Source organism: Mytilus galloprovincialis, chromosome 6, assembly GCF_965363235.1.
Source record: "Mytilus galloprovincialis chromosome 6, xbMytGall1.hap1.1, whole genome shotgun sequence".
In the NCBI taxonomy this organism is placed as follows: domain Eukaryota; kingdom Metazoa; phylum Mollusca; class Bivalvia; order Mytilida; family Mytilidae; genus Mytilus; species Mytilus galloprovincialis.
Window position 1 is genome coordinate 47,805,665 of NC_134843.1, and position 24,651 is coordinate 47,830,315.

At 32.0% G+C, this 24,651-nt stretch overlaps 1 protein-coding gene across 6 annotated transcripts in view; it reads left to right on the forward strand.

Moving 5' to 3' along the window:
- Positions 1-24,651, forward strand: part of LOC143079735 (5-oxoprolinase-like) — an 88,544-nt gene that overhangs the window by 21,611 nt on the left and 42,282 nt on the right. For all 6 annotated transcript variants that reach the window (XR_012979470.1, XM_076255285.1, XM_076255286.1 and 3 more), the window contains exons 17-28: positions 450-581; positions 1,294-1,432; positions 4,347-4,459; positions 4,979-5,042; positions 5,422-5,522; positions 6,917-6,953; positions 10,331-10,441; positions 12,804-12,905; positions 13,676-13,850; positions 14,779-14,888; positions 15,543-15,617; positions 24,385-24,531. Coding sequence is in view for 5 of the 6 variants with exons in the window: in XM_076255285.1 (XP_076111400.1) it covers positions 450-581; positions 1,294-1,432; positions 4,347-4,459; positions 4,979-5,042; positions 5,422-5,522; positions 6,917-6,953; positions 10,331-10,441; positions 12,804-12,905; positions 13,676-13,850; positions 14,779-14,888; positions 15,543-15,617; positions 24,385-24,531 (1,306 nt within the window). In the remaining variant the exon portion in view is untranslated. The remainder of the gene's footprint in view (positions 1-449; positions 582-1,293; positions 1,433-4,346; positions 4,460-4,978; positions 5,043-5,421; positions 5,523-6,916; positions 6,954-10,330; positions 10,442-12,803; positions 12,906-13,675; positions 13,851-14,778; positions 14,889-15,542; positions 15,618-24,384; positions 24,532-24,651) is intronic.

Sequence of the window (24,651 nt, forward strand, 5' to 3'; positions counted from 1 at the left end):
AGCTTTTTTTATGCTGCAGCTTAAAGCAATCCAATCAATCATAAAAAATGATTTGTTTCAACTCAATCAATAGAAAATAAGGCTATATAATAGGCTATTATTTGAACTTGGAATTAGTTTTAATTATGGAATTTGCATAATTTTTTGTGCTTGACATTTTTAATAAAGTCCATGTTTATTTGGTATTATTATGTTTTCTGAGCGGTTCATACCACTTTACATATAATGTATTTTGTATAGTAAGTGTTGTTCGCGGCACAGTACATTCTATTGAAAATGTACTATCTGCTTTGTAATAGAAAGTGTTGCGAGCAGCACAGAACATTTTAGTACAGAATAAACATGGAATTTATTAAAAATTTCAAGCACAAGAAATTATGCAAATTCCATAATTAAAAATAATTCCAAGTTCAAATAATAGTCTGTTGATTTGTATTTTTGTTTTATAGCAATCAGATTGCGCATACAGTTTTCCTTCACATGAGATATGATAGGACTGACTGTGCACTCATGGTAACATCAAAGCCTTCTCCTACCAGTGCATTTTCTCATGGAGATTTTCTGGCAGCTTTTCAAAATAGGTAATGTATGGAGATACTGTAAAGTAAAAACATTTATATTTGTTGAATGAAAGAAAGGTTTAAAAACACAATTATACATAAAATAAAATAAAACACACACACACACACACAAATATATTTGGGCAAAAGAGATCTCAACTATTATAATAAAAATGAAGGATAAAATATCTATTATCATATTGCAATATTTCAATAGAGAAAGTATGGTAATAGAAATATAAATGGGATTTAGAGCTCACAGAATAACAAAGTTCTATTGATACTAGCTCTGTGAAAAAGCAGTTCATTTCAACAAAATAGAAGTTTAATGCTGTAGCATAAATTTCTTTGATAGGGTCTCCAATAACATCTTTGAAGTTGTAAGTGGTATGGGGATCATACCGCATTGTATTTTCCATATGTATATTTCTGAAAGAAAAAGAAAATATTGGCATCCCATGCCAAAACTGAATCAATCTGACATATATTTCATTAATGAGTGCTCAGCCCAGTAAAGGAGTTTTGATTTGAAGAAATGAAGTCCTTGGTCCCTTGATACTTATTTTTGGAGTTTTGTAATCAGTAATTATGCATGCATCATTGGAAATTAAATTTGGGGTTTGCCATTACACACAGAAATTAATATCACATGAATAATAATGAAAGCAACAGACAGGATGATTAAAATAAATTAATTAAGGGATACAAAAATTATGATTAGCTTTATTTTAAGGTACAACACAGAGTTTGGATTCACTTTACCAGATCGACCAATCATTGTAGATGATATTAGAATAAGAGGTGTCGGCAAAGCTATGCATGAAACTGAACAACTGATAGAAAAGGCTGATGGTCCTCCAAAACATGAAACAGTACGATTTAAGTATTGGTTTAATTTTATGTATTGATTAATGTCCGAGTAATCAAGGTTTATATTTTGTAGTCAATTCCAAATCTCAGATACCATAATCTATAGGTCAACTACAATTGCAAGGTGTACAAGTCAGTCATCTGATCTTGACCTCATTTTTATGGTTCATTGGTCAATATTCAGTTTTCATATTTTTGCAATTGGGTCTGTTTCTCAGATACTACAAGCAATAGACAAGCTACTTTTTTGCATGGTGTAATTATAAGGAATACTTGTCTGTTTGGCAGGGTTCTTCTGATCTTAACCTCATTTACATGAATCATTAATTACATAAAGTTTCTTGTAGTAAAACCTTTATATTACAGACTTCCATGATAACTCAATTATGATAAGTAAAGCAGGGGAAACATTTTTAAAAGCACTCTTGTATTAACTATCAGTGAAAACACAAGTTTCATACATCCTCATCGGTCAGAATTCGAAATGCTGTATTTGATTGAAAAAATTAGTTGTGGTCATACTTGCCAACCCTCTGACAATGAGAAATCATGTCATGACATGACATGACATGTCAAAAAGCGTGTGAAAACGTGTGACATAGATGTGGACTTTTTGATATAAATATGCATGGAAATGTTCATAATTTCACATTAATTTATACAAATATGTTAATATAAAAAAACAATATTCTACTGTAAACTTTTATTGTATTCAACAGTGGTCTGTTATGTTGCTTTTAAAAAGAACACCACTAGACACATAAACAAAACAACTGCCAGTTTCAAGTTTAGTTACATTTATTTGATAACAGCACACAATATAAATGTATCGTTGTCAAGTTCTGATCAGAATTCAGTGTAAATTTCTTTATAATTGAAAATACTCTCTCAGAATTGATATTTGATACATTGTAGTTCTCCTCTCACATGTATTGTTTATATCATTGCAACATAGGATGAACAATGCTTTACTCGTCATTCGATCATTTAAAACTCGAACTCCCAAATATAATTTATAAGTCTTGAATTATCTTAGTACGTTCACATCGTTTTCGCTTAACAATCGGCACTTTCGACAACAGTACAGGCCCTGAAAACGACCTCTTTCTGTTGATATTTCACCTATAAATTGAATTTGAAAGAAAGAATGTAACAAAATCGTAAAAACTAATCACAAACTACTTACTTTAAGGAGGCTCGTGGGTACAAAAATTTCAGCAAAAATTAAACTTTTATTTTTTCATTACAAATTTTATTTATTACACTGTTAGTTATTACTTTATGATATGGTACAAAAATCAACCAAACAAATCGATTCGGTTTGGCCCCAGATGACTTTTAAAATGTTTATATCATTGAAAAATCTCCAAATTATCTCCCTTTGGTGCAAAAATGCCATTTTTTGGCATTAAATTTGAAATATCTTTTTTAACTCATCAGTGACCTATATTTTTTATTATTGTTTTCAAAAAAGCTGTAAATAAACTAAATAATTGTAAAATTTATGCGATTTCTGTAATTAGGTTATTTTTTTATTTCGATATTACCTCTATTTCTCCTATTAGTTCAACAGAAAAAAAGGACATTAACAAAAATGTATGCTTCTTCCGGAGGCAGATTGTGAGCTTAAATGAACGGTGACCCCATTTTTTTATTTCATTTTTCTATTAAGTATATGATAAAGTTCATTTATAAAAAAATAAAGTGAAATCCTATACTAGAAAAAAAAATTGATTTATACCCGGGAGCCCCCTTAAGTGCTTTTTCAGTTCGCCCATATAGAAAAAATAAACAATATGATGGCCAAACAAATACCTCGAACCTTTCGGTATTTATTGCCGAATAAGGAAAAAACCTGAGAATCGCGATATCACTAACGACCAAAAAATTAAACCAATGAAAATGCGTGTAATTACGTGTAAAGTGGTGAAAAGCGTGTACACTCCATGTCACAAAATCCTGGGGTGTAAACCATTGAAAAAGCGTGTATTACACGCGAATATCATGTCACTTGGCAAGTATGGTTGTGGTATTTTTTTATGAACCTGTGGAGGGAGCATACTGTGTTACCCATGTCTTTCAATCAACCACTTTGTCCTGCTGCAATCAAGCAGTTGTCTAGACTTATTTTTTTCACAATATCTGCAGATATTTATCCAAGTTTTTGTACATTAGTGTGAAATTTTGACTTTCATAACAAGTTTATAGTTCATGGAGTTATTGTCCTTGAATTTGGAAATTTCTTAAAACTTGTAATTGTTTGGCCAATTTATAATGCCTGTACATCAAGGGCTTACATTTGGTACTGGTACATTAATGTTTAAGGTCACATCAAAATGATATCTTCTAAGTCCAAATCACTGCTCTGAATTTTACATTTACTTTTTTTATTCCTTGGAACTTCTTTTGCACCTGGCATATTTCCAGATAAAAGTATTACATGTACCACAACATTTCCAATGTGTAATTAATTGAAATTTATAGTCAACAGCATACAGATTTGACTCATATTGGTGGGTTTAGATGACACATTGTTGGTTTTGTTTTGAAAAATTCAAAGTACTAAAAGGCTAAATGCAATATTTCGTATGCAGACTATAGATATAAGGTTTTGTGTGTTATCTAATTGATGTATTCCTCATGTCACCTTTTAGATATGATGATAATAAGGTTGAGAAAGTAAAAAAGGTTATATACAGATAAATACAGATATATCAATGTCTACTACTACATGAAGTGAGGTCATGCTGGAGACAGATTAAGAATGTCAGTCATAAAAGATGTTTTTATGAATAAAAGTTCTGAACAAAGACAAAAAATTATGAAGTAGATTTAAAAAGTGTTAAAATTGATGAGAACAGTTAAAATCATTTATCTGAAAACAATACTTTGATACTGTTTGTATTTTTGTTTTAGATAACACAATGCTACTTTGAGGGAGGATTTCAGGATACACATGTTTATATATTATCAGATCTGAGAGCAGGTCATGTAATTCCAGGTCCAGCTATTATCATGAATGATACAAGGTATATATGTAAATAATAGAATATCAACCATTCGTATTGAAATTCTGATTATTTTCAAGGCAGATGTTTTGTGAATGATTTTTGAAATTACAGAAAAGCCACAAAAAACAAAACTTTGCTCTTCAAAAACATAAATTCTTTTTCAAACAAAAATGAAAGAAAACAAGGAAAAAGGGAGTAAATTGTAAATCATAGAGACCAGAAAATGACTATTTGAATGCATCAAATGTAAACATTTAGAATAAAAAAAATATTGTATGATTGTATGGTTCATGGTTCATTTCATTTTCTATAGTTTAGCCAAATGATGATTATCCTTTTTGTAACTGGAATGTATTTACAGTTATAGTAAGGTATCTGTAATACTCTAATCCTACTTACCTGGTGTATTTGTTTTTCTTCATTTGCTGAAGTATCATTTAGTTTTCATTTATTATGGGTGTTTGATATTTTTTGCAAAATGTAGCTTCATTAAATTGCTTCTAATTTTGATTAACGGTGCTATTTTATTTCTTTAAGCACTATTCTAGTTGAACCGTGTTGTCAAGCAGTGATCACCAAGCATGGAAATGTCAAAATCACGGTATGTATTACATTGTACTGGTATTTTTTTCATAGCTATCCTAGATAACATTGGTAGCAGTGTCGTTGCTGGCAGCATCCACATTTAGATTCAGTCTGTGGTTAAAGTTTTTAGACATGGTTTTGTTTTGTTGATTCTTTGTCAGCTGGATACAAGTAACATGAACACACTGTACAAGAAATTGTGGGATATGCCTCATCAAGACAACAGTTTAAAAGGGGACTTTTTTTAACATTTTCTATTAAAAAAAATTATGCAATAAATGCTATCCAGTAGGGGATTTTTGCCTAAAGTAGTAATATCTTTGCACCAGAAAATATATCTTACATGACCTTATCAAATACTCTTGAGTTATTTTTAATTGTTACTCAATATTTAGGTAGGAACAGGAACAGTCCAGAAGGTTGGAACAGATTTAGATGCTATTCAGCTATCTATATTCTCACATAGATTCATGAGCATAGCTGAACAAATGGGCAGGTATTACTATTTTTGTAATTTTTCAAGTCATCATATAAATGTTATAAACATCAATATATAAAGCAGTATACATGTTTTAGTGTTTATAAAAATTTTAGAGGACAAGGTCCAGTAAGATCATTTGGCCTCAAATCGAAGTATGTCAGATGGATGATTTTTTTAATGTTTTAAACACTTAAATGTCTATTTCAGTCAATTTAATAAGTTTGTGTTTAAAAGATTTGAACTGATTGGTCATTAAAAACGCTCTCTCAAGTTCAAGCTTTATGATTAATATGAAAAATCTATCAAATATGCCATGAAACACACTTTTCAGATGTTTTTTTGTCTAAAATGGAAGTGGCTGCATTTGTGTTCAGTCTTAACCTTTGTAACGTAACGGTACCCAAATTGCACCGAGTACCCAAATTGCACCTATTAAGCAAAACTAGCAGCGAAAATCTTACAAGATTTCATAGAGACTAAACAATTTGTATTTTTATGATTTGATACTAAGCACATCTTTCAACATAGGTAAAACTATTTAGATATGCACAAAACGTTCACAGTATTTATCAACAGATGAAGTATTTACTGAAAAAGCAAAATGTACTGAAACGTCGCCATGCGACGTCATCAAAACGTCATCTTTTTAAAATGAGCAAATACAATATGTTACAAGTATCCATTTAAAAAATAATGAAGAGTAAGCATGGACTAATATCAAATTGTTCAAAATATTTGAAGAAATTAAACAAAAGCTCTGTTATTAGACTTTTGACGATGTGAATTTAAGCATGGATGCAATTTGGGTACTCCTCATTTCAGAATCATTGATGGTTTGGAGGTCAGTTTAGACCAATTTTTCTATGATTCCATATGGAATAAAAATCAAATTGGTGTACCTTTATAATAAAGAAGGATATGGCTACAAAATAAACACAGAATGGACATTTTTGTCTTTATCATAAAAAAACGTAGATGAAAAAACTGTCAAAATAGGTGCAATTTGGGTACCGTCACGTTATGTTTAATCATCAAAAACATGTATTTAGATATAAAGACTGAACATGAATTTTATTTGAGCAGGGCAAAATATGTCTGTCAACTCTTTTAGGATTTAGTACCCTAAATGATGATTTTACACATGTTTGCATTTATTTGTAAACACCTTGGTGAATAAAGAAAAACTAATTAGTCAAAACAATCAGCAAAACAAGACATACAAAAGTTCAACAAAGCCTGAATTGTCAGTCAACTCCTTGCAGGAGTTTTTTGCCGTCTACAATGTTGGTGAGTGGTCATTGTTGAAGATTCATATAGATCCAGGTGAGAGACACGAGCTCTTTAGATCCTCTAGATCATAATATTTACATTTTGATTCATCTAATTTAATTTAACACTTTGTTTTGCAGAGTTTTACAGAGAACTTCTATATCTACCAATATTAAGGTAAGTATTTTAACTGTTCTTCGATGTGGATCTTGTCTCTAGACATATTACATAGTATACATACTAACGTAATGTACACCACCAATTTACCCACCTACAGCCCGTAACAGAGAAGTGATCGAATTGATGTTTCTTTACCATCAAAATTAGCTACGTTATCGACAAACTTAATTGAGTAGTGACCGAACTATTGGTACTTTAACGTTAAAAAGATTGACAATGCTGACAAACTTTCATGTGTCGATAATCAAGTTTAATACCGATAATATTGAAAATAATTCTAATAATATGAAACAAAATATGTCCATGTACCATTTCGATTGGGCGAAAAGTAGTCATTTCTTCAAAGTCAGAACAGAAAAAAAAGATTTATGGAAGGACGTCTTGATAATATTATTTCCTTTACAATTTTACCCAAAACTATAAGAAATATACTGGTAAACAATTAAAAAGGTGTTTGATAGGAATGAAGTCCTTTATTTTTACAATGTGTACCGTATGTGTGATGGATTTGAATTCAATCAATAACTTTGAAATGTTTTCTCATATGTATACACAAAAGGGAGGACTGGTATTTGTACTTCTGTTAGAATATGTCTTCGTCCGTTTCACATGCCAAACTTTTTTCTAGTACAGTTTAAACGGGAAAATTTTGTTAAGAATTTTTTTTTCATATGACAAAATATTGAGGCAGCAGATTTTTTCAAGTCAAAATCAGGGTCAGAATATTGTTTTCTAAAAACTACCAGGCCCCTTCCTCCATGAAAATTAAATGGTCCGTGGCAAAAATCAAAAATTCCCACATGTTCAACTTCAAAATTTGACCAGATTCTATTCGTAACTGTCGGATAATATACTAGGATAACAACATAGAAAATGTCCTGTATGGGACGATTCTGTACTTCACGCGTAGTTGGGTACAAGTGTCCTCGTAGTGAACGCACCCGACTACGCGTGCAGTAAAAAGTGTACTCTAACGTCGGATACCGGGCAGTTTCTTTGTTATATCTGTACTTTATCAAATACATGTACATGTTAATATTTACTTAATATTAAATAGGTAAAAATTATTGCTGAAAGCCTGTTCAGGGTTTCTTTCTTGGTTATGATTATATAATTTTTCACATGCCTAAACTCATTGACGATAATGTAAGGTGCTCTATTAGAAAAAAATGGATTTCTAGTTCGGGTTTGAAAAAGAAATTTCGCCTTTTCTTGAGGCTGTTTTGTACATTTAGTTTAACAGATATGATCCAATGGAAATTTTCACATGGAACCTTCGGTAAATAGGAAAATGAAAAGATATGGGGTAATTTACAGAGAGACCACACTTCATCCATGAGAAAAACGGAGGGAATTTAAAAATCTAGAGGTCTCCACAAGGCTTTCAACAAGGGTGGAATCTCACTCCTTCTGAAAAGCTCTAAATCGCCCCAACGTGTACATACGTTTGGTCATCAAGAGATTCTGGTTTCTCTTTTTGTGTGACATAAACATTCAATTCGGATTTGAATTTAATTTACCGAAACATTTCCGTACATTAAATCTTAGGACGGTCAGAACATTTTAAGGACGCAACAGATCGAAGTACAATTTTAAGTAGTACATAGATGTGCAATAATTCAGCTTCCTGTACATGTTCATGAAGTTCTAAATTTTGAATGTTGATTTCTTTAAAAAACACCATTTTTTTACAATAAAAAATCTCAAAATGTCCGTTAACAATGAAAAAGTTTGACCATGAAAAATCACACATCTAAGAAAAGCAGTCTTTTAATTGATTATAAGAAAGTTTCAGTATATCATGTCAAATTTCTTTAATTTGAGAGTTTTCCTTTAGTTACAAATGTAGCTCCATGTCTGATGGTGAAATAAAAATTAATGTCTCAGAAAGTGGTGAATTAGTTTCCATAAATGACAGATGAATCGGGCCAAAAATTTATATACAACTTCATTTATAAATTAATCTGAATTTCATAGCGCATCGTCACAATAATGAAAGTTATCAAAAAAAATCTATAACCAGCAGATCTATATTTCTATAAAGAAAGTATTCTTGTACAAAAGGGTATTTATTATAAAATGGTCCTAACTATAGAATAGATAGTTTGCCACAGAAATCTTAAATGGAAGTTTCGACAATTTTAAACAGAAGAGATTTGAAAATAAATTTAACTGTAAATAAACACTGAAATAATTTTAATACCTCGAAGGTGTAAAGAATAAACCAACAATCTCAATCTTTAAAAGTGTCTTCATTGCACTAACCGACGAGTTCATGTTTACAGTAGAAACAGTGGATGTGATTCCAATAAATTCATTATCATTGTAGTCATGAATATTTATTGCTTATATTAAATTGATAAAGATTTTATCGAGGTCGCACCAACTGTTTCTACAGCTAAGATCAGTTACATGTAACATGATCTCGTCGATTCGCACGACGAAGCCATTGTTTATGACAGACCACACATTCTAGATTATGTATTTTTGTTTCCGTCAGTTCGAAAGTATTTGATCATTTCAACTCCTTTGTATTTCATAATATGTGTCATGAACAAAGACATATATTCGATTGAATAATGATTTCCTCGTAACAAATGATGGAAATTTCGGAGAACCCGTATTTGATCCTTTACCGTTAAAATGAAAATGCTGATGACAGAGGTTGATTATAAAAAATGTTTTACTGTGTTAAAAAAAACTTCGACTTAAACAATGAAAACTTACACGTTGGACATGAAATATTTTGTCGATGAAGAAAATTAAATTATGTCACTTCTGAAATAAGTTTGTCGATTACGTAACTTATTCTGACGGTAAAGAAACGCGATTTCGATCACTACTCTGTTACGGGCTGTACATTGAAAACAAATGTAACAGCATAAACAGTACAAAAAAAAAACAATGAAGAACTCTATCGTCTGACTTATTTTTGATGATTCTGAGTTGATTGTTTATTAAGGCTGCAATTGGTAAACTTTGGCACAAACATTTTTTTTAAAGTTAATTAGCAGTAAAAAAAATTATTAACACTTCATTATATTTTTACTTTCTATTCCATTATATGTTACGGATTCATAATGAATATTAAAAAATAAAATACACAGAGAACTTAGTATTTATGCCAGAAATTAAGAGAAGTTTGTCAAAAATCTTGGTAGTACAGATCACTGACTATTTAGCTGAAAATGAGTGAAAATGAGTCCACTAATTAACACTGGAGCTATATGACAAAAACAGATCTGTAAGAATAGCCAAATTCATTTAATGCCAACTTTGACTGAGAAAGTGTATGTACAAATGCTATCAACTTATAATAAATAAGTCATTTACGATAACATTCATGGAGCACAATCCTAACTTCTTAATTTCAGGAACGGTTAGATTTTTCTTGTGCAATGTTTGGGCCAGACGGTGGACTTGTTGCCAATGCCCCACATATACCTGTACATCTGGGTGCTATGCAGGAAACTGTACAATATCAGGTCAGTAAATTGTAGATATAATTTCAGAAGGACAAATGGAGAAGTTGTCATATGTTTATCTCATATTCCTGTTTTATCTTTGTGATACAAAATGTAGTAGGAAAAAAAACAGCAGAGAAAACAGCTAGAACTCTTTTGCAAATCAATTCTCAAACAGTTCTTTGACCAATCAGTCTAAATTTTGACTCAAGACTACAATGCTGTTTTTTTTCCCCAACAACTTCAGACATTTTTACATGTTTACCTACCAGATTCATGATAAAGTTATTTTTATTAAAAGCAAACTTTTGTGACTTGCAGCAGAACACATTTAACATTCATAGAAAGGATGTTTTACAATTCAAATTTTTTTCTGTCATTGGACCTGCAAGAACTTGAGAACATGTAAAATGTATATTTTCCATTCTAAAATTACATTTGATCTAAATGATTGCATGATAATGGGATTTTGATATAAACCCTACTTTGTGCCAGAGTAGATTTTGAATGTGCTAGTTCATCAAATAACAATCCACATGAAGACATGTCACTGTGCCCAGATACATTATGCTGACTCTCAGCTGACCAGTCTTTGTTCTTACTTAGTTAAGCAACCTGCTTAGGGTAGAGACAGCACATACCAATTTTGAAATCTATGGTTTGGCCCAGCCAGAGTTCAAACTCACAGCTTGCTGACCTCAAGATGAAAAAGCCACCACAATACACAGGGGCAGATCCAGGATTTGCGGTTAGGGGGGAGCGCAATTTTTTTTTAAAGTAAAACTATTGAAATATTCTTCTAAAGGGGTGATATGTAGATATCTCGAACTATTGTGTGGTAAAATTAGCGAGAAATTAAAGTTTCAAGCTGAAACCCTATAATAGATTTGTATGACTCCTAGTGGATTCTCCGGACCAAATATCAAGTGACTGACTGACGGAAGTACAGATAGAGATAAACAATATGTCTCTGTTCCGCGGAGAACCACCGAGTTATGATGGCAAGATCTCCTACAACAATCTTCTAACTTACGCACTAAGGGATTCATATTGCATATACGAGTGAGTTTATAAAGCTACAGTTATAAATCTGCAGCCCCACAAACAGAAGCTGAAGATCATGAGAACATTTTATTTTGATTCTGTGTTCCTGTGCAAACCAATAGACACCAGCACTGGTTGTAAAATTATCTATATAGTAATATCAGTTAATATCTTAACTAAACCGTGAAAGACAAGGTGCTGGTAGTTGTGACATAAAGAAATACAGGAACACCACAAATAAATAATTGTTTTGCACATCGGGAATATGTCTAAGCCAATTGTACATGGTTTCAATAATGTGAAATTTAACTGCCTTACTTAAGAATTACTTTAACACTCCATAACACCAGCCCTGCCAAACTTGGTTAAGACGACGGAAATGTGAAGAGTTGACAAATAGACAGGCGGACTGATGGACGCAAAGTGAGACGAGACAGATCACAATTGCTCACCTGACCAAAACTAGTTTTGCTAACAAAAATTTCTACTTTTACCAACGATTTCTAATTGTCCTTTCCTAATATCTTTTTTTTACTTTTTTGATTTTCGGAGGTCGTGCCAGACTTTATACTGTGTTCGCCACAAACAACTAAAATCAGAATGAGATGCATTTACAAAGTTATGTTTATTTTCTTGGAATCCGAAGCATGTAATACGGTACATAACTCGGCTAAATTTTTAGGTTGCAAGCGAGAAATTTATATAGACACAGAGATACAAATTAATAAACTAACCTTTCACTTGAAACAGTATTTCTATCTTTCACTACGGATATTATGAAAGAATCTCACCTGCCGACTGTTTTCTTGACCGTGTCATGATGAGAATTGTGAAAGTGAGTAAGTCATGTTTTGGAACTTCGATTATGAAAGAAATTGATTATAAAAACCGCAAATACAAGAATCATTTGTTTTTACTTTAATTGCTGAAAACCTATTATATTTGTCATCAAACGCAGCTCCCCGTTTGACACCTTCCTTTGAAATAATTTATAGAACTTTAATAAATCGTAGGTCAATTGATAAGTAATTTCCCAGTTAATTCTGTTAAACTGACTGTTTTATATACTTTGAATGTTAAAAAGATGGAATGGTCTCTTCTGATACTTAAATAAGTCGAAGGCAAGCCATGCTTCGCAAATTTTAGGGGGGGGGGGGGGGGGGGGGGGGCACGCCCGCCATGCCCCCCCTAAATCTGACCCTGATACATGTACCACCAAAGTAGTAGTATATATTATTAAGTAGAGATAAATAATTTAAATATGTTTTCATTTGCTTCTAACAATTACAAGAATGGAATATTGTGAATAATTTTATGATATTAACATTTTTTTTTATAGATGAGACAACTTGGCGATACAATGAGGCCAGGTGATGTTATATTATCCAATCATCCACAAGCTGGTGGCAGCCATTTACCAGATTTGACTGTGATCACTCCTGTAAGATATCATTTTTCATTTAGATTGATTATATCCAAACAAAATCAAGGTAATTGCTGCTATCAGAGTGCCAGACTTCACTGAAATGTAACTATCTATCAAAGTTTAAATGTTATTTATACTGAATGACTTAAAATCTGCTGCTTCTCTACCAACTACGCAACATTAAGAAGTAAAGATAGTTTTGTTTGGGAGATAACATGTTTTGGTGTCTTAGTGTGTAATATGCTTTCTGTTCATATTATGTTTTATTCATGGAACAGGTTTTTTTTCTTTGAATTTTATAGATGTTTATCAGATATTGGTATATAATTTCATATAAAAAAGAAGATGTGGTATGATTGCCAATGAGACAACTATCCACAAAAGACCAAAATGACACAGACATTAACAACTATAGGTCACCGTACGGCCTTCAACAATGAGCAAAGCCCATACCGCATAGTCAGCTATAATAGGCCCTGATAAGACAATGTAAAACAATTCAAACGAGAAAACTAACAGCCTTATTTATGTAAAAAAATGAACGAAAAACAAATATGTAACACATAAACAAACGACAACCACTGAATTACAGGCTCCTGACTACCTGCCAATTTTTCAAATTTCCATGTGGTATTTTTTAAAGTTCATAATTCAGGTCAACACCTCCCATGGGGATATCCCCCATCAATCGGGATAGTTAGCAGGTCTATAATTTAAGACATAAAAGGAGACCTACAAAATAACTTTTCTCTGGTAACAACTTCGACTAATTTTTCTAATTACAGGTTTTTTACAAGTCAGAAGAAAAAGCAGTATTTTTTGTGGCAAGTCGTGGCCATCATGCTGATATAGGTGGTATAACACCTGGGTCAATGCCACCTCATTCTAAATCAATACATGAAGAGGGAGCTGTTTTTAAATCATTTGAACTTGTGAAAAATGGAGTGTTCCAAGAAAAAGGTATAAGACTGGTACAAATGCCAGCAAACTATATTAGTTTATAGAAATAAGAATATGTGGAATGATTGCCAATGAAACAACTATTCATCAAAGTTCAAATAAATGGATGTAAACAATTATAGGCAACCATCGGAAATCAACAATGAGTAAAAACCATACTGTATAGTCTGCTATAAAAGGCCTCATCATGAAATTATGAAACAATTCATGAGAAAACTAACAGCCTCATTACATTGATAACAAAACAATTTACGAAAAACAAATATGACAGACCTTTGACAACTTATAAACAAAATTGAAAAAAAAAATTCTAACTAAAACACAGACCCGATGTGGCAGGGTATTTATACATCCCTAAAAACAAAAAAGACACAAAGACATTAGTATAGATCTAAGCCTACTCTTGTTTTGATGTATTTTATTGTGTTGATGATCCCATTATTTCACTAATTGTCATTCAATAATTTTGTTTTCAATTTGTAAATTGTTTGTGCTGTAGAGACAGGATTTATTGATTAGTGTTTAACACCACTTAAATTATATATATATTGTGCTTTTTTGTGGTGGTAATTTTTATTGGTGAAAGAATCTTAAGTGTCCAGAGAGCACCAAGGATGTTTTGTAACACAACTGATTGTCCTGGTCAATTAAAATTAGAGTCAAGCCCACCTCCAATGTGTGGGATTTGAACTCACAACTTCACAACCTCAGTGTTAGAATTGACAGGCCAATGATGAAGTTGACCACTTGGCCACCTGGGCCCTGTAGAGATAAGATATATTTAATAATCCAACCATAGTTTTTCTCTACACAACTTGAAAAGACTCATTGAATCAGTATAGAATTACTTTTATGGATCAAAGGATAGTACAAAATGTATCAGTAATCAACTTAATTTCAATAAAAACAAATATTTGTCATTACTTAGCTGTTACTGATGCATTGAATGCACCTGGAAAGATTCCTGGGAGTAGTGGAACACGTAATCTTCATGATAACTTGAGTGATCTAAAAGCACAGGTTGCAGCCAATCAAAAGGTAAGAAATCAGCAGATCATTATGCATGCAAGGTTGTCCATTCTTTTTTGATGAAAAAAGAAATACGAGACAGTCAAAATTTTTAATGTGATACGATAACATGTCATTATCCCGTTTTAGAATACTAGATATTTTTTGTCAAATATAGTCTTGGAATATTTATCTTAATAGAATTGGGGTCTTTAAATAGAGTATGTGTTAACCAGATTCACAAAGTTAATGTAGTCTTAGTCAGAGTTTAGTTTAGCTTATCCTTATATTAAGGTTTGACCAAATTTGGCTTCAAAATTGCTTTGTGTTTCAAAAATGACCAGCTGTGTTAAATCAAAAACAAAAAGATAAACATAAAACAGGAGACAATTTAGAAAAAAAGACAAATCACAATCTTAAACATGAACTTCATTTTAGATTAAGGGAAAATCCCTATTTTTTTTTCTTCAATGAAAGGTATTCGAAAAGGGATTTTTATAAGAATAGTTGAATTGTTTTCTTTGAATTTTAGAGGATTTTCTATTCATAAGATTTATACCTGCTATAATGTGCACATGTCTGGCTGGCAGGTTTCTCATCGGACCTTGACATCTTTGAATTTTGGAAATTTGTTTATCATTACAATTTCGTGATTGTGTGACTTTCATCTATTTGTATTTGCAGGGTATAAGACTTATCAACTCTTTGATAGATGAGTATGGGCTAAATGTAGTGCAGGCTTATATGAAGCATATTCAGGTAAGTCCTTTCAGGTAGAATCCACTGAACAGTTTTTATACACCTGGATATTAACTCAAAAATGCTTTAACCAATTTGCATAAAACTTTGGGGAATTGTTTATTTCTATTAAAGTGAGCTCCCTTTCATTTTTGTCGAGCCTGCAACAGGCTTTTGTTGCAGAAAGCTCGACATAGGGATAGTGATCCGGCGGCAGCGGCGGCGTTAGCTAACTTCTTAAAAACTTTATATTTTAGAAGGTGGAAGTCCTGGATGCTTCATACTTTGTATATAGATGCATCATGTTACGAAGTTTCTGTCAGTCACATGTCAAATGACCTTGACCTCATTTTCATGGTTCAGTGACTACTTGAAAAAAAAGTTAAATTTTTTGTAATGTTAAATTCTCTCTTATTATAAGTAATAGGATAACTATATTTGGTATGTGCGTACCTTGCAAGGGTCCTCTTGCCCGTCAAACAGTTTTCACTTGACCTTGACCTCATTTCATGGATCAGTGAACAAGGTTAAGTTTTGGTGGTCAAGTCCATATCTCAGATACTATAAGCTATAGGTCTTGTATATTCGGTGTATGGAAGGACTGTAAGGTGTACATGTCCAACTGGCAGGTGTCATCTGACCTTGACCTCATTTTCATGGTTCAGTGGTTATAGTTAAGTTTTTGTGTTTTGGTCTGTTTTTCTTATACTATATGCCATAGGTCTTTTATATTTGGTGTATGGAAGGATTGTAAGGTGTACATGTCTAGCTGGCAGGTGTCATCTGACCTTGACCTCATTTTCATGGTTCAGTGGTCAAAGTTAAATTTTTGAGTTTTGGTCTTTTTTTCTAATACTATATGCAATATGTTAACTATATTTGGTGTATGGAAATATTTTATGATCTATATATTAGTCGTGCAGGTTTTATTTGACCTTGACCTCATTTTCACGGTTCATTGCTCAGTGTTAAGTTTTAATGTTTTGGTCTGTTTTTCTTAAACTATAAGCAGTAGGTCAACTATATTTGTTGTATGAAAGAATTGTTAGCTGTACATGTCTTTCTGAAATGGTTCATCTGACCTTGACCTTAATTTCATGCTTCATTGGTCAATGTTTAGCTTTCTTGGTAAATGTGAAGTTTATGTGACAGTTTTAGTAAAGCTTTATATTTAGGACTTTCAACATACTATCAATGGTTAGTAAAGAAGGCGAGACATTTCAGTGTGTGCACTCTTGTTTATAAATTTTAGATAATATGTTTCCAAGTTATGAGGTTTTATTCATTAAAATAAGGGGGATTTTCCAGTTTTTGGACAATAACTAAAAAATTCTTTCACTAATTTTCAAGAAATTTGGTGAATTGTTTATATCTATTGACATGACCTAACTTTTGATTTTTATAAATTTTAGATTTAACGTTTTCAAGTTGAGGGGTTTTATTCATTGAAAAAAGGGAGGTTTCCCAGCTTTTAGACAGTAACTAAAAAATGCTTTCAGCAGTTCTCATGAAACTTTGGAGAATTGTTTATATCTATTGAAGTAAGCTCCCATTCAATTTTTGGTGGAAGAAGACGTCAAGTCTTCTGAAGACCTATGGGACCGACTTTAAACTCATTGAGCCTCCGTATGCCGCATTCGTTTCTGTGTATTACAATTTCATAACAACTTAAGATTCCTGACACCGATTTTTACACATGATTAAGCATCTGAATCATTTAATTTGTAAATTAGGATTGAAAAACAATCACTATCGTAAATATGACCTTTTTATTTATGTAAATTAATAGATTTCATCTCATCCACATGAAATCCATGAACGTTATTTGTTTACTTGTAACCGGATGTTTTTACTGTAGATATTTGTAGTACGCAAGCGTGAATTTGGTATCGGGACAACTCGCCCTGTTTAGAAGTTCGCCCTTGAAGTTACGAATTTGCAATCTTGCAGACAAGAAGATTTTGTTTTTAATAAATAAAAAGGATCTATTTCTTATTAAATTGGTGTCTTTATTCATTGTTTTCCTTGTCATGTGAACTAGATGCCTTTCTACTTCAAATGGTTTAAATCTATTAAGTATTTATAAAATTATTCAAGACTCAGTTGACAAGAGCAGTACCTTACTGTTGGGAGAATTTGATTAAACTCTAAATGCTCATAGAATAAGAAATATAATTGAAACTGAATGTACCTCCTTCTGAATAATTTATTGCAATATAAATATAAATCCCTTTTGACAAGAGAAATCTGACTTTTGTCAGAAATATTTTTTTCACATGTGCAAAGGTAATCATGTGTGGCGGCCATATTGGTTTGTTTACAAATATTTGAAGAAGCCTGTAGAACCATGACCTAAACATAAATAGTCTCTGAAAGCGTAAACTTTATGCAATACTATTTTATCAATCATGATTATTTTCATAAATTTAAATTTGATTATTTAAAGAAATAAAATTATAACAATTACGATTTTAGATAAGAGATTCTACTCAGACATGCTGTGATCTATTTATAGCCAAATTAGTTTACCTGTGTGAAAATGTAAATAATTTGTTTACTAAACAAGTAAAGACAAACTATAGATGGAAGATAATAATTTACATAAATATTTCAGGACATTTGATTGATTTTAATAAATATAGGATTTAAAAACTGCAAGTGGAAACAAATTTAATCATTAGCTACATAATCAGCTGATAATTTTTCTCGCAAACGTGGTGATGTAACTGATAAAAATCACTCCATCAATCCTCCAGCCCTTTCACATATTAAGCAATAGATCTACTTATTATTGTAGAATATTCATTGAATATACATTCATCGTCTAATTGAATATATCGGGTAATCGGATATTTTTAACTGAAATTTTGGGTATCCGATTGTCCGGAGTCTACTGTACTACCATAAACATGATAAAGATAGTAAATAGTATTTTTTTTTTCACTAATTTATTGACATAATACTGGTTGTAACATATTTTATTTTTGTATTCAGGTTGGGACCCCCCCCCCCCCCCAATTATGAGTGGTGTCCCTTAAATAAGGGACTGTTCCTAAAACAAGGGGTCATTTTACTGTTGAAAAAAAAAGAAAGAACATTTTTAAGATTTTTATTAAACTCAAAAGTGGGAAAATTCTTATATTTGCAACAACTTTTCTAAATGAGGGGTCAAGTTAATAAAGAAGATATAAGTTTAGAAACAACAGAAAATTCTTTTGACATATTTTGACCATTTAGTACTTAATAGATGCATAGTCCTTAGGGGGAAGTTTCATCAAATAATATGAATAAAAATGTGCTCATTTTTTACAGTGGGTTGTAATGTTCTTCAAATAAGGTTACCCCTCATTTGGAGTGTTGTTCCCAACCTGTTAAAGGTCCATCTTTGTGTGCATAATTCAAAATTGGAAATTTCAACAAGCATCTAATATTCTTACGCAAGAAAATAAACACTGATCTGCTAGCTTCATCTCTTCTACCGATTTAATAACTAGAATCATGCAAACAGACTTAAGAAAAAGGCATGCAAGTTCATCATACAAATATGACACTTTTTCTAGACAATCCAGATCGTGCAAAATACTTCGCTTAAAATTGTAACCTTAAAATTGTTGTTGTGCACTAAAAACCCCTATGGGAACTTTCAAAAGTTGGCGGGTATGTAACAAGCCTTACTATTTTTATGCTCCATTTATGGGCATTATGTTTTCTGGTCTGTCCGTTCGTCCTGCTTCTGGTTATAAAGTTTATGGTCGAGGTAGTTTTTGATGAAGTTGAAATCCAATCAACTTGAAACTTAGTGCACATGTGTTCCTTATGATATGATCTTCTTAATTTTACTGCCAATTTAAAGATTTTACCTAATTTTCACAGTCCACTGAACATAGAAAATGATTGTACGGATGGGAAATCCATGTACTTATGACCTTTTCTTGTTTGAAGAAAAAAAAATACATCATAACGATAATGGACCAAAGCAGCCTTGGTAAGTGGGGCTGCTTTTGTGGTAATTCAGGTTACCTTTTATTCACCTTCTTCCACCTCAGAGCTATCAGCTCTTTGATTAAAATTTTGGATTGTATGTTTCTGAGTTATAGTTTTTTTTTATTAGTCTGGTAACATTTGATTTTTGGTGTGCAGTTAAATTTGCATTAGCAGTTAACGTTTTATATACACCTCATTCTTACTTAGTTGACTTTGAGATTCTATTTACGTTTTGTAATGTTTATGTTGATGTTAGGATAATGACTTATGTTCAAGTGGACTGAATCTCCAAGTCGCACTATATATGTTTTATTTTATAGTGAAACCTGATATTACATAATAATTCAACATATTTAAGTACATTATTATACGACCGCAAAAATTGAAAATTTTTTGGTCGTATATTGGTATCACGTTGGCGTCGTCATCTGCGTTGTCGTCGTCATCGTCGTCCGAATACTTTTAGTTTTCGCACTCTAACTTTAGTAAAAGTGAATAGAAATCTATGAAATTTTAACACAAGGTTTATGACCATAAAAGGAAGGTTGGGATTGATTTTGGGAGTTTTGGACCCAACATTTTAGAAATTAGGGGCCAAAAAGGGCCCAAATAAGCATTTTCTTGGTTTTCGCACTATAACTTTAGTTTAAGTAAATAGAAATCTATGAAACTTTGACACAAGGTTTATGACCACAAAAGGAAGGTTGGGATTGATTTTGGGAGTTTTGGTTCCAACAGTTTAGGAATTAGGGGCCAAAAGAGGGCCCAAATAAGCATTATTCTTGGTTTTCGCACAATAACTTTAGTATAAGTAAATAGAAATCAATGAAATTTAAACACAAGGTTTATGACCACAAAAGGAAGGTTGGGATTGATTTTGGGAGTTGAGGTCCCAACAGTTTAGGAATTAGGGGCCAAAAAGGGGCCCAAATAAGCATTATTCTTGGTTTTCGCACCATAACTTTAGTATAAGCAAATAGAAATCTATGAAATTTAAACACAAGGTTTATGACCATAAAAGGAAGGTTGGGTTTGATTTTGGGAGTTTTGGTCCCAACAGTTTAGGAATAAGGGGCCCAAAGGGTCCAAAATTGAACTTTGTTTGATTTCATCAAAAATTAATAATTGGGGTTCTTTGATATGCCGAATCTAACTGTGTATGTAGATTCTTAATTTTTGGTCCCGTTTTCAAATTGGTCTACATTAAGGTCCACAGGGTCCAAAATTAAACTTAGTTTGATTTTAACAAAAAAATGAATCCTTTGGGTTCTTTGATATGCTGAATCTAAAAATGTACTTAGATTTTTTATTATTGGCCCAGTTTTCAAGTTGGTCCAAATCGGGGTCCAAAATTAAACTTTGTTTGATTTCATCAAAAATTGAATAATTGGGGTTCTTTGATATGCCAAATCTAACTGTGTATGTAGATTCTTAATATTTGGTCCCGTTTTCAAATTGGTCTACATTAAAGTCCAAAGGGTCTAAAATTAAACTAAGTTTGATTTTAACAAAAATTGAATTCTTGGGCTTTTTTGATATGCTGAATCTAAACATGTACTTAGATTTTTTATTATGGGCCCAGTTTTCAAGTTGGTTCAAATCAGGATCCAAAATTATTATATTGAGTATTGTGCAATAGCAAGAAATTTTCAATTGCACAGTATTCAGCAATAGCAAGAAATCTTCAATTGCACAGTATTGTGCAATAGCAAGAAATTTTCAATTGCATAGTATTGCGCAATAGCAAGAAATCTTCAATTGCACAGTATTGTGCAATAGCATATATTTTCAATTGCACAGTATTGCGCAATAGCAAGAAATATCTAATTGCACAATATTGTGCAATAGCAAGAAATATCTAATTGCACAATATTGTGCAATAGCAAGAAATTTTCAATTGGAGTTATCTTTCTTTGTCCAGAATAGTAGTTGAATCAACTTAAATCATTGTTTTATACAATATACAATGTATATTCACTTTTACTACCAACTGATAAATTAAAACAATCTTTACCATTCAGTGATAACAAGCACTTTATTTTACATTTTAATATTTTATGATGTATTTAAATGAGTAGTTATTGTTGCAAACTCCATTAGAAATTTGAATCAGTTTTGGAAAAAGGGAAAGGGGGATGTGAAAAAAAAAATGGGGGGGGGGGTGAATTTTTCTCATTTCAGATTTCATAAATAAAAAGAAAATTTCTTCAAATATTTTTTTGAGAGGATTAATATTCAACAGCATAGTGAATTGCTCAAAGGCAAAAAAAATATTTTAAGTTCATTAGACCACATTCATTCTGTGTCAGAAACCTATGCTGTGTCAACTATTTAATCACAATCCAAATTTAGAGCTGAATCCAGCTTGAATGTTGTGTCCATACTTGCCCCAACCGTTCAGGGTTCAACCTCTGCAGTCGTATAAAGCTGCACCCTGCGGAACATCTGGTTTACATATCAGCCAGCCTTCAAAGATGCACTGCTATTAAACAATAATTACAAATGCAAAAAAGATAAAAAAAGAAAAAAATATATATTTAACGTAATTTCTCAGTTCTATAAATTCAAATTCAAATTAATTGTTCTCTTAATTGTGTTATATCAATTATATAATTCGATACAAATTTATTGTTAGTTGTAAGTAGTAGAATGAGTATTTCCTCGTCATTTGATATTGATAAATTGATAGATGTGTAGATGTACGAATAAGTACTGAGGGCACTGAATAAGAAAATGTTTTTCATCTTCAACCGCCGAGGAAGATTTGCATGCTTTACAAAAACGTCTGTTAGTCGGGGTTCCAAGGTATCGTCCTTTTTCAATCTCCAATGGCTATGTTCCATTTCTCATTCTAGCAATTGCAGAATGTTGTTGTCTTAACAACACTGACCTGACATACGATTGGGCTTGTTGACATCTCTTTTCCAATTTTCGAAGTAATTATTCATCGTCACATTTTCAGCAAAATTTAATAGCTAAGAACTTTGCGCTTAGTCCATCAGTTGTACTTGTATTAAACAGGTTATTTAGTTCACAATTTGCCATCAAATGTTTTAGATCGGTATACCAAGTGTTTTCATATGTTAATCAAATTAAAAATATTGTATAATTTAATTTTTTCTGGAAAGATAATGTTTCATTTGTGTCCTCTTCATGCATTCAATCAAATTCTCTTTTTCAAAAAACTCATCATAGATACCAGGACTAAATTTTATATAATAATAATAATAATTGTCGAGCCTGCAACTTTTGTTGCAGAAAGCTCGACATAGGGATAGTGATCCGGCGGCGGCGGCGGCTACGGCGGCGGCTACGACGGCGGCGTTAGCTCACTTCTTAAAAGCTTTATATTTTAGAAGGTAGAAGACCTGGATACTTCATACTTTGTATATAGATGCTTCATGTTACGAAGTTTCCGTCAGTCACATGTCCAATGTCCTTGACCTCATTTTCATGGTTCAGTGACCACTTGAAAAAAAAGTTCAAATTTTTTGTTATGTTGAATTCTCTCTTATTATAAGTAATAGGATAACTATATTTGATATGTGCGTACCTTGCAAGGTCCTCATGTCTGTCAGACAGTTTTCACTTGACCTCGACCTCATTTCATGGATCAGTGAACAAGGTTAAGTTTTGGTGGTCAAGTCCATATCTCAGATACTATAAGCAATAGGGCTAGTATATTCGGTGTATGGAAGGACTGTAAGGTGTACATGTCTAACTGGCAGGTGTCATCTGACCTTGACCTCATTTTCATGGTTCAGTGGTTATAGTTAAATTTTTGTGTTTTGGTCTGTTTTTCTCATACTATATGCAATAGGTCTACTATATTTGTTGTATGGAATGATTGTAAGGTGTACATATCTAGCGGGCAGATGTCATGTGACCCTGACCTCATTTTCATGGTTCAGTGGTCAAGTTAAGTTTTTGAGTTTTGGGCTTTTTATCTAATACTATATGCCATAGGTCAACTATATTTGGTGTATGGAAATATATTATGATCTTTATGTCAGTCACGCAGGTTTTATTTAACCCTGACCTCATTTTCACGGTTTATTGCACAGTGTTAAGTTTTTGTGTTTTGGTCTATTTTTCTTAAACTACAAGTAATGGGTCAACTATATATGTTGTATAGAAGCATTGTTAGCTGTACATGTCTGCCTGGCATGTTTCATCTGACCTTGACCTCATTTTCAAGGTTCATTGGTCTTTGTTTAGTTATCTTGGTTAATGTTAAGTTTATGTGACAGTTGTAATAAAGCTTAGCTTTATACCTAGGACTATCAACATAATATCAATGATTAGTATAGAAGGCGAGACATTTCAGCGTGTGCACTCTTGTTTATTTTATTAAAGTGTCACATACTTGTCTACAGATTTTTTATACAGATTATATAATATACATTGCACAATAATAAAATAAGACAAATACCCAGTCTAGAAAGGCTTATGAGACACTATATATACAAATATATATCTAGTTAACAAACACAAATTGAAAAAAACATAATAAAATGTTAAAAATGTTTAAAATTATCCGGATATTTCACATCTTAAAAAAAAAAAATTAAAATATCATTAAAAAAAAAATATATATATATACGCCAGACGCGCGTTTCGTCTACAAAAGACTCATCAGTGACGCTCGAATCCAAAAAAGTTATAAAAAGCCAAATAAAGTACGAAGTTGAAGAGCATTGTTGTTTCATGGCAGGGAATACTGATGGCTATTGTTGATTTTGTGACATTCTGTGGATTTTGGCCATTTGCATAATAGATTACTTTTATTTTTGATAATTTTTAGCATAATGCTGAAATAGCTGTACAGGAAATGTTAAGAGAAATTGCAAAAAATACAAGAAGTAAAACAGGAAGTTCCAGTCTTATGGCAGAAGATAGCATGGATGATGGTGCCAAAATTGCTATCAGGGTGGATATCGATGAGGAAAAGGTTTTTAAATACTGAGAATCAAGTAGATATAAAATGAATGATGTTTTATTTGTGGTTTGCATTTTGAAATTTCTTAACTTTTTTTCACATGATGCAAATGACCATACCTGAATAGAATAT